This window comes from Emys orbicularis, chromosome 5, assembly GCF_028017835.1.
Source record: "Emys orbicularis isolate rEmyOrb1 chromosome 5, rEmyOrb1.hap1, whole genome shotgun sequence".
Lineage (NCBI taxonomy): Eukaryota > Metazoa > Chordata > Testudines > Emydidae > Emys > Emys orbicularis.
Window position 1 is genome coordinate 139,122,106 of NC_088687.1, and position 12,313 is coordinate 139,134,418.

At 40.5% G+C, this 12,313-nt stretch overlaps 1 protein-coding gene across 1 annotated transcript in view; it reads right to left on the reverse strand.

The window, feature by feature from the left end:
• The window catches only part of DNAAF9 (dynein axonemal assembly factor 9), a 131,069-nt gene that overhangs the window by 14,096 nt on the left and 104,660 nt on the right, over positions 1-12,313 (reverse strand). Inside the window, exon 29 of the mRNA XM_065405753.1 lies at positions 12,106-12,143. Coding sequence (XP_065261825.1) covers positions 12,106-12,143 — 38 coding nt within the window. The remainder of the gene's footprint in view (positions 1-12,105; positions 12,144-12,313) is intronic.

Here is a 12,313-nt window from a genome sequence, read left to right on the forward strand (position 1 = left end):
TAAAAATGAGAAAATCTAAAACTGATAGCATTTTGAGCAAGTTATGCGGAACAATCAACAGATTTAATTATTCTGAATTATTAAACATTTATATTGCAGTATCTTCTAGGAGCCAAGGAGGTTTGGGGGGGGGGGGGGGGGAGAGAAGGGGAAAGAGTTGTCAGTTGTGTCAGGCATTATACAAATATATAGAAAATAAGTCCCTGAACTCCAACAATCTTACAACCCGAAAGAGACCAGACATAACAGGTTGCAGGTAGAAAGAAGGAATAGCGTATTTAGGAAATAAGATTATACCAATTTGGGCTCCCATCCCAGAAACACTTCAGTATGCGCTTAACTTTACTTACCTGTGTAAAGTTATGCACATAAGCAAGCATTTGTTTGTGAATATTTAGTGTACAGTCCAACCAGAATACAGTTGTTTGATAGTCAAAAAGGAGAGAAGGTTAGAGAAGAAAAACCTCTGTTCTTAAATGGAGAGTAACCACTGGTAGGTATTTCCACCTTAGAGAAGCCAACCAATAACTGGATAACAGCAATTAAGTCATACCAAAGCTACTGCCGGCATCATGCTGCTCATACTTTGTTAGACCAGTCTCAAAACACACTGAGTACCAATATTCCTCACCGGTCTTATAAGCGGTTAAAAAAAACCCACCACCTTAAAATATTCACCCCTTTGCAGGGGTGGTCTTTAGTGGAAAGTTTTGGAGGGACAAGGCAGAAAGTGATACATAATCAGTGTTCAGCATCAATGTCCAGAGATATTGTTACAGTCTTCTACACTACATAAAATGGAGGGTTTCAAAACCAATCACTTAAAGAACGTTACTCTGTGAAAGGTATCGTATTCTACTCATTCGGACTTGGAACTGTGGAGTTCTAATCTCAGTTCTCTCACTGACTGTATGGCCCTGAGCAACTTACTGTGCCACTCTAACTCAGCTTCCCCATCTGTAAAATGGGGATATTTACCTCCCTCACAATGAAGCTCTGAGGCTCAATCTTGTGAAGTGCTCTGAAGACAAAGAATCACTACTACTTTTGATGCAGCAAAGGAAAGGCTTACTTCCATGAGAAATTTCAAAGACAGCTATCATCCCACTGTACAAGTGACAGTGCTAGTCTACGCCAGTAGTTCTCAACCAGGGTTACACATTCCCCTGGGGATACACAGAGGTTTTCGAGGGGGTACAACAACTCATCTAGATATTTGCCTACTTTTACAACAGGCTACATAAAAAGCACTAGCGAAGCCTGTATGAAATTTTAGTTTGTACTGACAATGACTTGTTTATACTGCTCTATATACTATACACTGAAATGTATATACAATATTTATATTTCAATTGATTTAGTTTACAATTATAGGGTGAAAAAGTAAGCAAGCAATTTTTCAGTAATAGTGTGCTATGATGCTTGTATTTTTATGTCTGATTTTGTAAGCAAGTAGTTTTTAAGTGGTGTCACTTGGGATTACTCAAGACAAATCAGACTCCAGAAAGTGGTATAGTTGTCTGGAAAGGTTGAGAGCCAGTGGTCTACGCTATCTTTGGGTGAGGGAAGAACAGGATTTGACACCTGTCCTATCCCTTTGCATTTCTGTCAGTTGAGTCACATCTGCATCCCTTTCAGAAAAGGTGCTGATGACCTCTGCAGTAAATCATCGTCTTCAGATGCAATACTGATACTGCAACATTTTCAGAATCAGGAGATTAAAGTAGGAGAAATAAAGGGATCCTCAGGTCCCTAAATCTTCATTTTCACTGTAAATGTAAACTTGACAGTGATTAGGCTGCTGGTGTCCTAAGACCCAGCAGCTTATCATGCTGACCAATATTATCTCATTGTTTCCTTGTATTCTCCCATCTGTCAGTATCCATCTGCTATTGCTTGTCCACACTTCGAGGCAGAGACTGCAATGTCTGTGCAGCACCTAACACCAGAGGGTCCTAGTCAATAGAAAGGGCTCCTAGGCACTACGATAATACAAAAGAAGAAGAAAAAGAGTTCACTTTATCATATGCTGCCTGTGTATACAAATGTAGCTTCTTCTGTAGTCTAGAGTTCACGTGGACAAGGATTTATCTGGTGGAATTAGCCCACTTGCTCCTTTCAAAGCCCCATTACAGTGGAACTCCTAGGTATGATTTTTTAAAATATTTAAATCACTAAGAAACTTTACTGCCAGACTACCTAGGACCTCAGACAACCTGTGTGTGTGCGGCGCAGGGGGGAAGGAGTAGGATGATGTAGGGGTAGGAATCTGAATCTTTGGACTCCTGTGACTCAGCAACTCTTAAAACACTGAAATTACTGGTCTGGTGCAGCTCTCTACAGTTGCAGGGGTAGATTTTTCTAAATACGACACTTCCTCTGGCAACAGATAGCAGGATTCCTTCAGATTTTTAAAGATCAGGTGGTATCATTGAACAGAAGCCAAGTTTGATCAGTTAGCGCAAGAACCAATTTAAAAGAAATAAATAAAAGGGAAGGAAAAAGCCAATTTAATAAAATAGGACTTAAAGAAAAATGAACATTTAAGCCTCATGGCAAGCTCAATACACATACGTTCGTCCATACCATTTTAGAGCTGAGACTTCAGACAGTCAGACAATTGTCCCTTTTAGAAACAAAAATAGAAAATATTTTTCCTTTCTATTTCCAAAATGGTTCTTTTAGACACCAAGTTTGCATTCCACTCCATGACGGTTCCACAAGATGCCATAAATGAGGATAACAGCTGGAAAAATACTAGTGGGACACCTAACTTCCTTGAGTCTAACCTTGGAGAAAAGTAACAGACTTCAGCTGGTGCTGCCATAAAGAGAAATTCCCTCTTTAAAATCATGAGGCTATCTGTTCTCCCAGACTTAGGGCTAAACAACAGTTACTATTTTCATTTACAGGAACCTTCCTGGATTTGAATACAGAAGATGCCCTTTTACACCTGGTGAACAAGTACAGCATGGAGACAAATTACAAGTTAAATTGGAACTAGCTGCTGCTGTTGCAAATGCCTTCTGAAGGGAATCAGAAATCACATCCTAGCTTCTATCGCCAATAAGCCTTGGGCACCAGAACCAATTTTATTAAGGGAAAGAATGCTGGCTGGCATATTGGTGTCATCACCCTTCTCTTTTCTTAAAGTACCACAGGAACCATTAATTTCTGAGCAGAATTACACTGAAGAGGAATTACAACTTAAGGAACTTCTGTCTAATACCTCACCCAAGGGATGGCGGAGCACAGGGTGCAAGATCCCTAGTAACTCCCGGGCTGTAGTACTGAACTTGAAAATTCCCTCATGTCCCGAGTCCAATTTATAAACAATTTCAGGTATTTCCCCTGTGCCATGGATATTAACATGAGACAAAATAGAAGGTACTTGCAAGAGCAAACCATTTAAGGTAGAAATACTTATGGTGGGAGGTATTATAAAGGTCAGAATTGGACCTTCTAATATCTTTAGCTTAAGAGGTTCTTAGACTAATTTGAGAAGCATCTACATTGTCAGATAATAAAATTGGGATTGAGAGGCTAAAGGATAGAACAGCAAGCACAGAGAACTTCAAACAAACAGAGATACACCTACAAGTTATTATGTGGATCACACAAATGACCTGAAAGGTAAGAAGTAGGCCCAACAACAACTACAGGTTTGTTTGTAATGGCACATGTTGGATATTTTCTTTTAAAAAAATTTCCCCATTTAATTGGCGCCACCAAATGGATAACTTGCATACTGCTGCTTTACATTGCTAATTCATAATTTTGATTTGAAAACAAATCAACCATATATTTAACTTACTATTGTGTGTAAGTGACACAGCACAATAGGTGTGCACCTCAAACCAGCATTACAGACAATACGACCATCAGGATTGAAAAGAATGAGAAAATAGGCAAGGATTAAAAACAAAAAATTAAAAAGAAATAGGAAAGGAGACAATGGTTAAAATGGTATCAGCCAAACCAGAAACAGGAAGCAAATACACTATGCTTTAATAAAGAAGATGAGAAAAGAAGTCTCCTCATATTCCTTCTCCTCCACCCCACTCCCGCATTTGCCTATTTAGAATTATTTTTATGGCAGTGACCGTCTTGCATTTGTCTGTAGAGTTCCATGCAGACCTAGGGAGCTACAGACAATTGTTTCCACTCTGTGGAGCTTACAAATTAAGGGTCTAATCATGCAGGCCCATATACCAGTATCTTTACCCATGGAAGTAAGTATTTGCAAAATTAGGCCCTATATTAAACTGGCAGACCACAAAGTTGAGATGAAGGAGACAACGCCAGGGAGGAGGTGAAACGGGGACGGGGGGGGGAGGGGGATGTGTGTGAAATGAAAACTAGGAGATGCTTAAATACACAATTTCACTCCTTAATGATTTTGACCTTTTAATATTTGAATCACCCCCTCCCCTCCCTCTTCTGTTTCTAAAATCTGTGTTTCCAAAAGGGCTTTTGTTTGTTTACTCCTGTTAGTTACACACCAGCCTAACTGAGGAGGTTATCAGGAATGTGCCTGGGAATAGTGCGGTAGATAATGAAGTTCAGAAACAGCAGGGGAAACTCACAAACCTATGCTTCACAGTGATAATGATTCCTTTTGGTCCTCAGTAAAAAAAATGGCAACTTTAAACAAAATTGATATCTAGGATGTTAGAAGATACTCTGGAGCAGGGGTAGGCAACCTATGGCATGTGTGCCGTAGGCGGCACGCAAGCTAATTTTCACTGGCACTCACACTGCCCAGGTCCTGGCCACCTTATTTACTTTACATACAACCATAGTTTAGTTATATATTATAGACTTATAGAAAGAGACCTTCTAAAAATGTTAAAATGTATTACTGGCACGCAAAACCTTAAATTAGAGTGAATAAATGAAGACTCGGCACATCACTTCTGAAAGGTTGCCGACCCCTGCTGGAGCATTCCTTTTCCATGCAGAAAAGAGATTACCTAGACTGAACAGTTGCAGAGAACAATTTGGAAACAAAAGGGCATTGCAGAAGTATATGGAGGGAATAGATGGAGGCTAGCGAAAGACTCAAAAACTAACAAGCAAAAGAATTTTAAGTACATCAGAAGTAGGAAGCCTGCACTCAGGGAAGATATGGCCATTGTGGAGAAACTAAATCAATTATTTGCATTGGTTTTCACTGCACAGGATGTGAGAGATTCCCATACCTGAACCATTCTTTTTAGGTGGCAAATCTGAGGAACTGTCCCCGACTGAGGTGTCATTAGAGGTGGTTTTGGAACAAATTGATAAATTAAACAGTAAAATGTCACCAGGACCAGATGCTATTTACCCAGGAGTTCTGAAGGAACTCAAATATGAAATTGCAGAAATACTAATTGTGGTATATAACCTATCACTTAAATCACCTTCTGTACCAGACAACTGGAGGATAGCTAACGTAACACCAATTTTTAAAAAAGGCTCTAGAGGCAATCCTGGCAATTACAGGCCAGTAAGCCTAACTTCAGTACCAGGCAAACTGGTTGAAACTATAGTATAGTAAAGATCAGAATTATCAGACACAGAGATGAACATGATTTGTTGGGGGGAAGAGTCAACATGGCTTTTGTAAACGGAAATTATGCCCCACCAATCCATTAGAATTCATTGAGGGGGTCAACAAGCATGAAGACAAGGGTGATCCAGTGGATATAGTGTACTTTCACTTTCAGAAAGCCTTTGACAAGGTCCCTCAACAATTGCTTTGAAGCTAAGGAAGAAGTCATAGAAGAGGGAAGATCCTTCTCATGGATCATTAACTGATTAAAAGACAGGAAACAGAGTGTAGGAATAAATGGTCAGTTTTCAGAATGGAGAGAGGTAAATAGTGGTGTCCCCCAGGGATCCATACTAGGACCAGTGCAGTTCAACATATTCATAAATGATCTGGAAAAAAGGGGTGAACAGTGAGGTGGCAAAGTTTGCAGAGGATACAAACATTACTCAATAGAGTTAAGGCTGACGGTGACTGTGAAGAATTACAAAGGGATCTCACAAAACAGCAGATTAATTTCAATGTTGATAGATGCAAAGTAACACACTGGAAAACATAATCCTAACTATACATACAAAATGATAGACTCTAAATTAGCTGTTACCACTCAAGAAAGATCTTGGAGTCACTGTGGATAGTTCTCTGAAACCATCCACTCAATTGTGCAAAGATAGTCAAGAAAGATAATAATGTTATGAACCAGTAGGAAAGTGATAGATAAGATGGAAAATATCATAATGCCACTAAATAAATCAATGGTACATCCACACCATGAATACTGCATGTAGTTCTGGTCGCTCCATCTCAAAAAATATATTAGAATTGGAAAAGATACAGAGAAGGGCAACAAAAATAAATTACAGTGTATGGAACAGCTTCCATATGAGGAGAGATTAAAAAGACTGGGACCCTTTAGTTTGGAAAAGAGACGACTAAAGGGGGATGTGATACAGGTGCATAAAATCATGAATGGCATGGAGAAACGGAATATGAAAGTGTTATTTACTCCTGAACATAAACACAAGAATCAAGGGTCACCCAATGAAGTTAACAAGCAGGTTTAAAACAAACATAAGGAAGTACTTCCTTCACACAACACACAGTCAACCTGTGGAACTCGTTGTCAGGGGATGTTGTGAATCATAGGGTTAGAAGGGACCTCAAGGGTCATCAACTCTAACTCCCTGTCAAGATGCAGGATTTGTTGCATCTATCCATCCAAGACAGATGGCTATACAGCCTCCTTTTGAAAATCTCCGTGAAGAACCTTCCACAACCACCCAAGGTAGTCTATTTCATTGTCCTACTGTTCTAGAGTTAGAAATTTTTCCTAAAATTTCATCTAAATCTGCTATGTTGTAGTTTGAACCCACTGCCTCTTCTCCTGCCTTCTGTGGCAAAAGAGAACAACTTTTCTCCATCTTTTTTAAGGCAGCCTTTCAAGTATCTGAAGACTGCTATCATGTTCCCCCTTAATCTCCTCTTTTCCAAACTAAACATACCCAGTTCCTTCAGCCTTATCGTGTGTGGCTTGCATTCGATCCCTATGATCATATTTGTCACTTGCCTCTGGATCCTTTCCAGTTTCTCCACATCCTTCCTATACACTGGTGACCACAACTGGACACAGTACTCCAACTAAGGCCTAACCAGTGCCGAGTAGAGCAGTACTATCACCTCCCATGATTTGCATGCCTTCCTATTATCTTCTATCAGCTCACCCTCTCTGTTGAGCAGTGGACCCACACCACCCGTATCTTGCTTTTTTGTCTGACCTATTTGAAGATTCTTTCCTGTTGTCTCTAACATTTTTTGCCAGCTGTAACTCATTCTTTGCCTTGACTTTCCTGATTTTGTCCCTAAATGTTCGTGCTAATCCCCTGTATACTTTCTTGGTGACATGCCCCTCCTATTTCCTGTGTGTATCCCTTTTGGCTTTTAGATTTCTGAAAAGCAACTTGAGAAGAGACACAGGAGGCCAATGTGGCTGCCCATCTTTCCTCTGTGTTGGAATAGTTTGATGTTAAACCTCTAGTATTACATCTTTTAAGAACTGCCAGCCCTCTTCAACTTCTTTTTTTCCTAACTGGTCTTTCCATGGGACCTGCCTACTGTTTCTCTGAGTCAGGTGAAATCCGCCTGTCTGAAGTCCATTGTCCTTGTTTTGCTGTTCTCACGTGCTCCTTTCCATAGGATCTTGAATACTATCAGATCATGATCACTTCCTCCCAAGTTCCCAACTACCTTCACATTCGCAACTAATTCATCCCTGTTGGTCAAAACCAGATTCAAAATGGAAGACCTCCTAGTCGTTTCCTCAACTTTCTGACTCAAAGCTGTCGCCTGCACACACTAAGAATTTGCAGGATGCATCATGTTTTGCTGCAATAGTCTTCCAACAGATATCAGGGAAGTTAAAAGCCCTCTCACTGACACCACCTGCGAATAGCCATATGAAGGCCAAAACTATAGTGGGGCTCAAAAAAGAATTAGGTAAGTTCACAGAGGATAAGTCCATTAATGGCTGCTAGCCAAGATGATCAGGGATGCAATCCCATGCTCTGGGTGCCCCTAGTCTCTGGCTGCCAGAAGCTGGGAATGGACGACAGGGGATGGATCACTCGATGATTGCCTGTTCTGTTCATTCCCTCTGGGGCACCCGGCATTGGCCACTGTCAGAAAACAGGATACTGGGCTAGATGGACCATTAGTCTGACCCAGTATTGGCTGCTCTTATGTCAGAGAATTTGGGAAATTTTAAAAAGTTTATGCAAGGAAGGAACTGAAATAGAACTGTTTAAAGATCTACATAGTATTGTCAGGTGCTGGGTAAATTTCCTATCACAGTTCTGCCAATCCACCTCTGACCAGACCTGTTACTCAATTCCTGTGACAGTGTCAATCATGTTAAATATTATGATTTTGTAATACCAAAAGACATCCACCAAGTACAAAGATTAGACTATGGAAAACAACTGTACATCTAGTAATAAAGGTTAATACATCAAGCCATTGTGCCAACTGATGCCTAAAACAGGAGTTTTCATGAAAGATTAGCCAAATATGGTCAGTACAGAGGAGGAAAAAATAACCATGTGGGACATCAGAGGCAAAATCCTAGAGAAAACAGAACAATGCCTCAGTCAAAAATTAGCCCTGATTAGATTTAGTGTTCAGATTTACTTATTTTAAAAAATGCAGTTTTTCTCTGAAAAATAATAATGTGAAAATGGCAACTTCTTCAGAACATAGGCTTTGCCATATTGGATTAGACCTCTGGTCCATCTAGTTCAGTACATTGTCTCAGACAATGACCGTTCAAACAGATACTTCTGAGGAAGGTTCAAGAAACCCTGCAGCAAGCAGATGTTGGGTAATTACCACCAGGGAAGTCTCCTCCTTACTCCTGATAGAATGGCTTGAAGCATGAGGTTTGTATTCCTCCAATTTTCCCCCCACTTTTAATATTTTTATAAACAACAACTCTGGATATTCTCATTATCCATAGTGTTCAATCCCTCCTTGAATCTTGCTGACTTAGTGGTCTTAACATCATGTGGCAATGAGTTCCGCAGTCTAATTATGCACCATATGGATTTTTTTTTATCGATTATGAATTTTCCACTTTTTAATTTAATTAAGTGTCTTTGTTCTTATGCTAACGAACAGCGATAATAGAAGTTCTCACTCTAGTGTCTCAGTGTCATTATTTTATATACTTCAACCATATCCCTTCCTATTCATAGACTCATAGACTTTAAGGTCAGAAGGGACCAATATGGTCATCTAGTCTGACCTCCAGCATGATGCAGGCCACAAAAGCTGACCCACCCACTTTCCCTTAACTCAGCTGTTGAAGTCTCCAGATCGTGATTTAAAGACTTCAAGTCGCAGAGAATCCTCCAGCTTGCGACCCCTGCCCTATGCTGCGGAGGAAGGCGAAAAACCTCCAGGGCCTCTGCCAATCTACCCTGGAGGAAAATTCCTTCCCGACCCCAAATATGGCGATCAGTAGAACCCCGAGCATACAGGCAAGGTTCTCCAGCCGGACCCTCATTTTACCAGCGATGGCACGTTATTGCCTAATTGACTAAAATCACGTTATCCCATCAAACCATTCCCTCCATAAACTTATCTAGCCTAATCTTGAAGCCAGAGAGGTCTTTCGCCCCCACCGTTTCCCTCGGAAGGCTGTTCCAAAATTTCACCCCTCTGATCGTTAGAAACCTTCGTCTAATTTCAAGCCTAAACTTCCCCACAGCCAGTTTATATCCATTTGTTCTCGTGTCCACATTAGTACTAAGCTGAAATAATTCCTCTCCCTCCCTGGTATTTATCCCTTTGATATATTTAAAGAGAGCAATCATATTCCCCCTCAGCCTTCTTTTGGTTAGGCTAAACAAACCGAGCTCCTCGAGTCTCCTTTCATAGGAAAGGTTTTCCATTCCTCGGATCATCCTAGTGACCCTTCTCTGTACCCGTTCCAGTTTGAGTTCATCCTTTTTTAACATGGGAGACCAGAACTGCACACAGTACTCCAAATGAGGTCTCACCAGCGCCTTGTATAACGGAAGCAGCACCTCCTTGTCCCTACTATTCATCTCATCTCTAAGTTACACAATCCCAATCTTCTCAATCTTTGTACCACAATTTTCCCCATGTCCTTAATTCTTGTTGCTCCTCTCTGTATTCCCTTTAATTCTGCAATTCAGCACTGAACACTGTATTCCAGATGAAGAAAAAAAACGCACACACAGATTTATATAATGGCATCATAATACTTTCCACACTGGTCATCACCCTATTCTTACTTAGATTTGCTTCCTTTGAGTGTTCCGAGTCACTTTGGTTTACTTTTGTGATTAAAATAATGTTTTTACTACTATTTGTAAGCACTGAAGAGCTAACATACTTGGGAAGGATGCTATATTCTATTATGACACAGGCATAACAGAACTCTAAATCAAGACAGCTACAAGAACAACTGTTTGTCCCCAGTTGTTATTTGTATTAATGTAGCCCTAGGAGCCCAAGTCATGGATCATGACCTCACTGAACAAGGGACTGTACAAACACAGAACAAAAACAGTCTCTGCCCCAAAGAGCTGAAAAGCAAGTGACAGATTGATACAGACAGATTGGGGAATACAAGGAAACAGTGAGACAATACTGATGATAGGCAATGGTCACAGCACACCAGCAGCTTAACCACTGTCAAGTTTTTGTAGGTATCATGGCAAAGGAAAGCTTTGGGGAGGGATTTGAAAGTGAATAATGAAGTAGCTTGGCAGATGTTTACAGAGTACCTCAAGCAGGAGAGGCAGCACGGGAGAAAGCATGAAGGTACTTATTTGAGAATTTAAACAAGTAGGCAGTGGAGGCTGGCATCATGGGCTGATCAGGGTGTCCACAACTCAACAGCAACTGAGAGGTAAATAGGGGAAAGATAAGTTGTCTGTAAAGGACCTTTTAAGTGAAGACAAGCAGCTTGTGTTTGATGCAACTGAGAAGGGGGGCCAGTGAAGGGATGCAAAAAAAGGGGTGACATGGTCAAAGCAACAGACTGGGAAAATGACCTTTGCAGCAGCATTCTGAATGGATATGAATAGGGCAGACTGCATATGTCAAGGCCAGAGAGAAGGATGTTTAATACAGTGAATACAATGAAACTGCACAGGCGTAACTGAAGGCAGAAAACGGGCTGCAGAATCTTTCCTACCATTGATGATCTGCAAGAACAGAGATTAACTTTCAGATCTCAGGTTGAATTTGCAGGCTGGCAAAAAAAATCTCCCATTTGGAACTTAAATAACAATTTGCTTGATGAGGCATGAGAAGGGACAGAACCCAGGTCATACCCACCGCTGTTCTGACTTCCCATTGTGACCCGAGAAAATAGTAAACACGTGTTTTTGTTTCAAAGTAAGCAGATGTGACGGAACACAGCCACAAAACAGATCTTCTGAACGTGGTGCCATTTTTAAATCACTTTTCAGAGTAGAACCAAACGCTAATACTGTATTAAAGCAGAGTATTTCTTATTTAGCTACAGCTACTGGACAACAATCTACTTTCACAAGCTCTTTCAGTAGTAAGAAAAAGTAGTAACTGTTGTAGGTTTTAATGAAATTTCAATACTTACCTTTATGCAGATGACTTTCATAAGTCAATATTCATATTGTACACATTTTTACCTAGTTCTTAGAAACCAAGAACTAACAGTTTTAGCTTGCTGATTCTCTGTCAGAGCCCAGGTTACAGGAGCCAGGCAGCTGCTCTACATTGTGCCAGCTGACAACAGCCCCCTAGGGACCACACTCCATCTGCGGATAGTTGAAATGCCTTATACTCCAGCCATTCCTCCCTCCCAAGCTATCTGGTGGGGAGAGAGAGGCATCGAAGGCAGCTATGCAGGACAAAGAATGTACCTCAAAGTATTGATACTGGCCTCTTGACTGTTTTGCAAAATACATGTTTGGCCCTCAGGCTGAAAAAGTCAGAAATCACAACGTTTAAAGCCTGGGTATTGACAGGTTTTGTTCTGCATCATTTCCCAAAGAAACAAAGTTATTTACCTTGTGAACACTGATCCAGGAATTTAGGAAAAAGGAATCTGGAAAACAAAAGAAGAAATCTTAACGTTAAAAATCACGGTACGAACGAATGCTCTCTACCAACAGTTACCCAATACTATCTATTTCTAGAAGGCTTCTATTCTTTGCATTTATACTAACTATGAACCAAATTCCAGCATGCTTTTCATTTCCCAGAAGCTTCACTGTG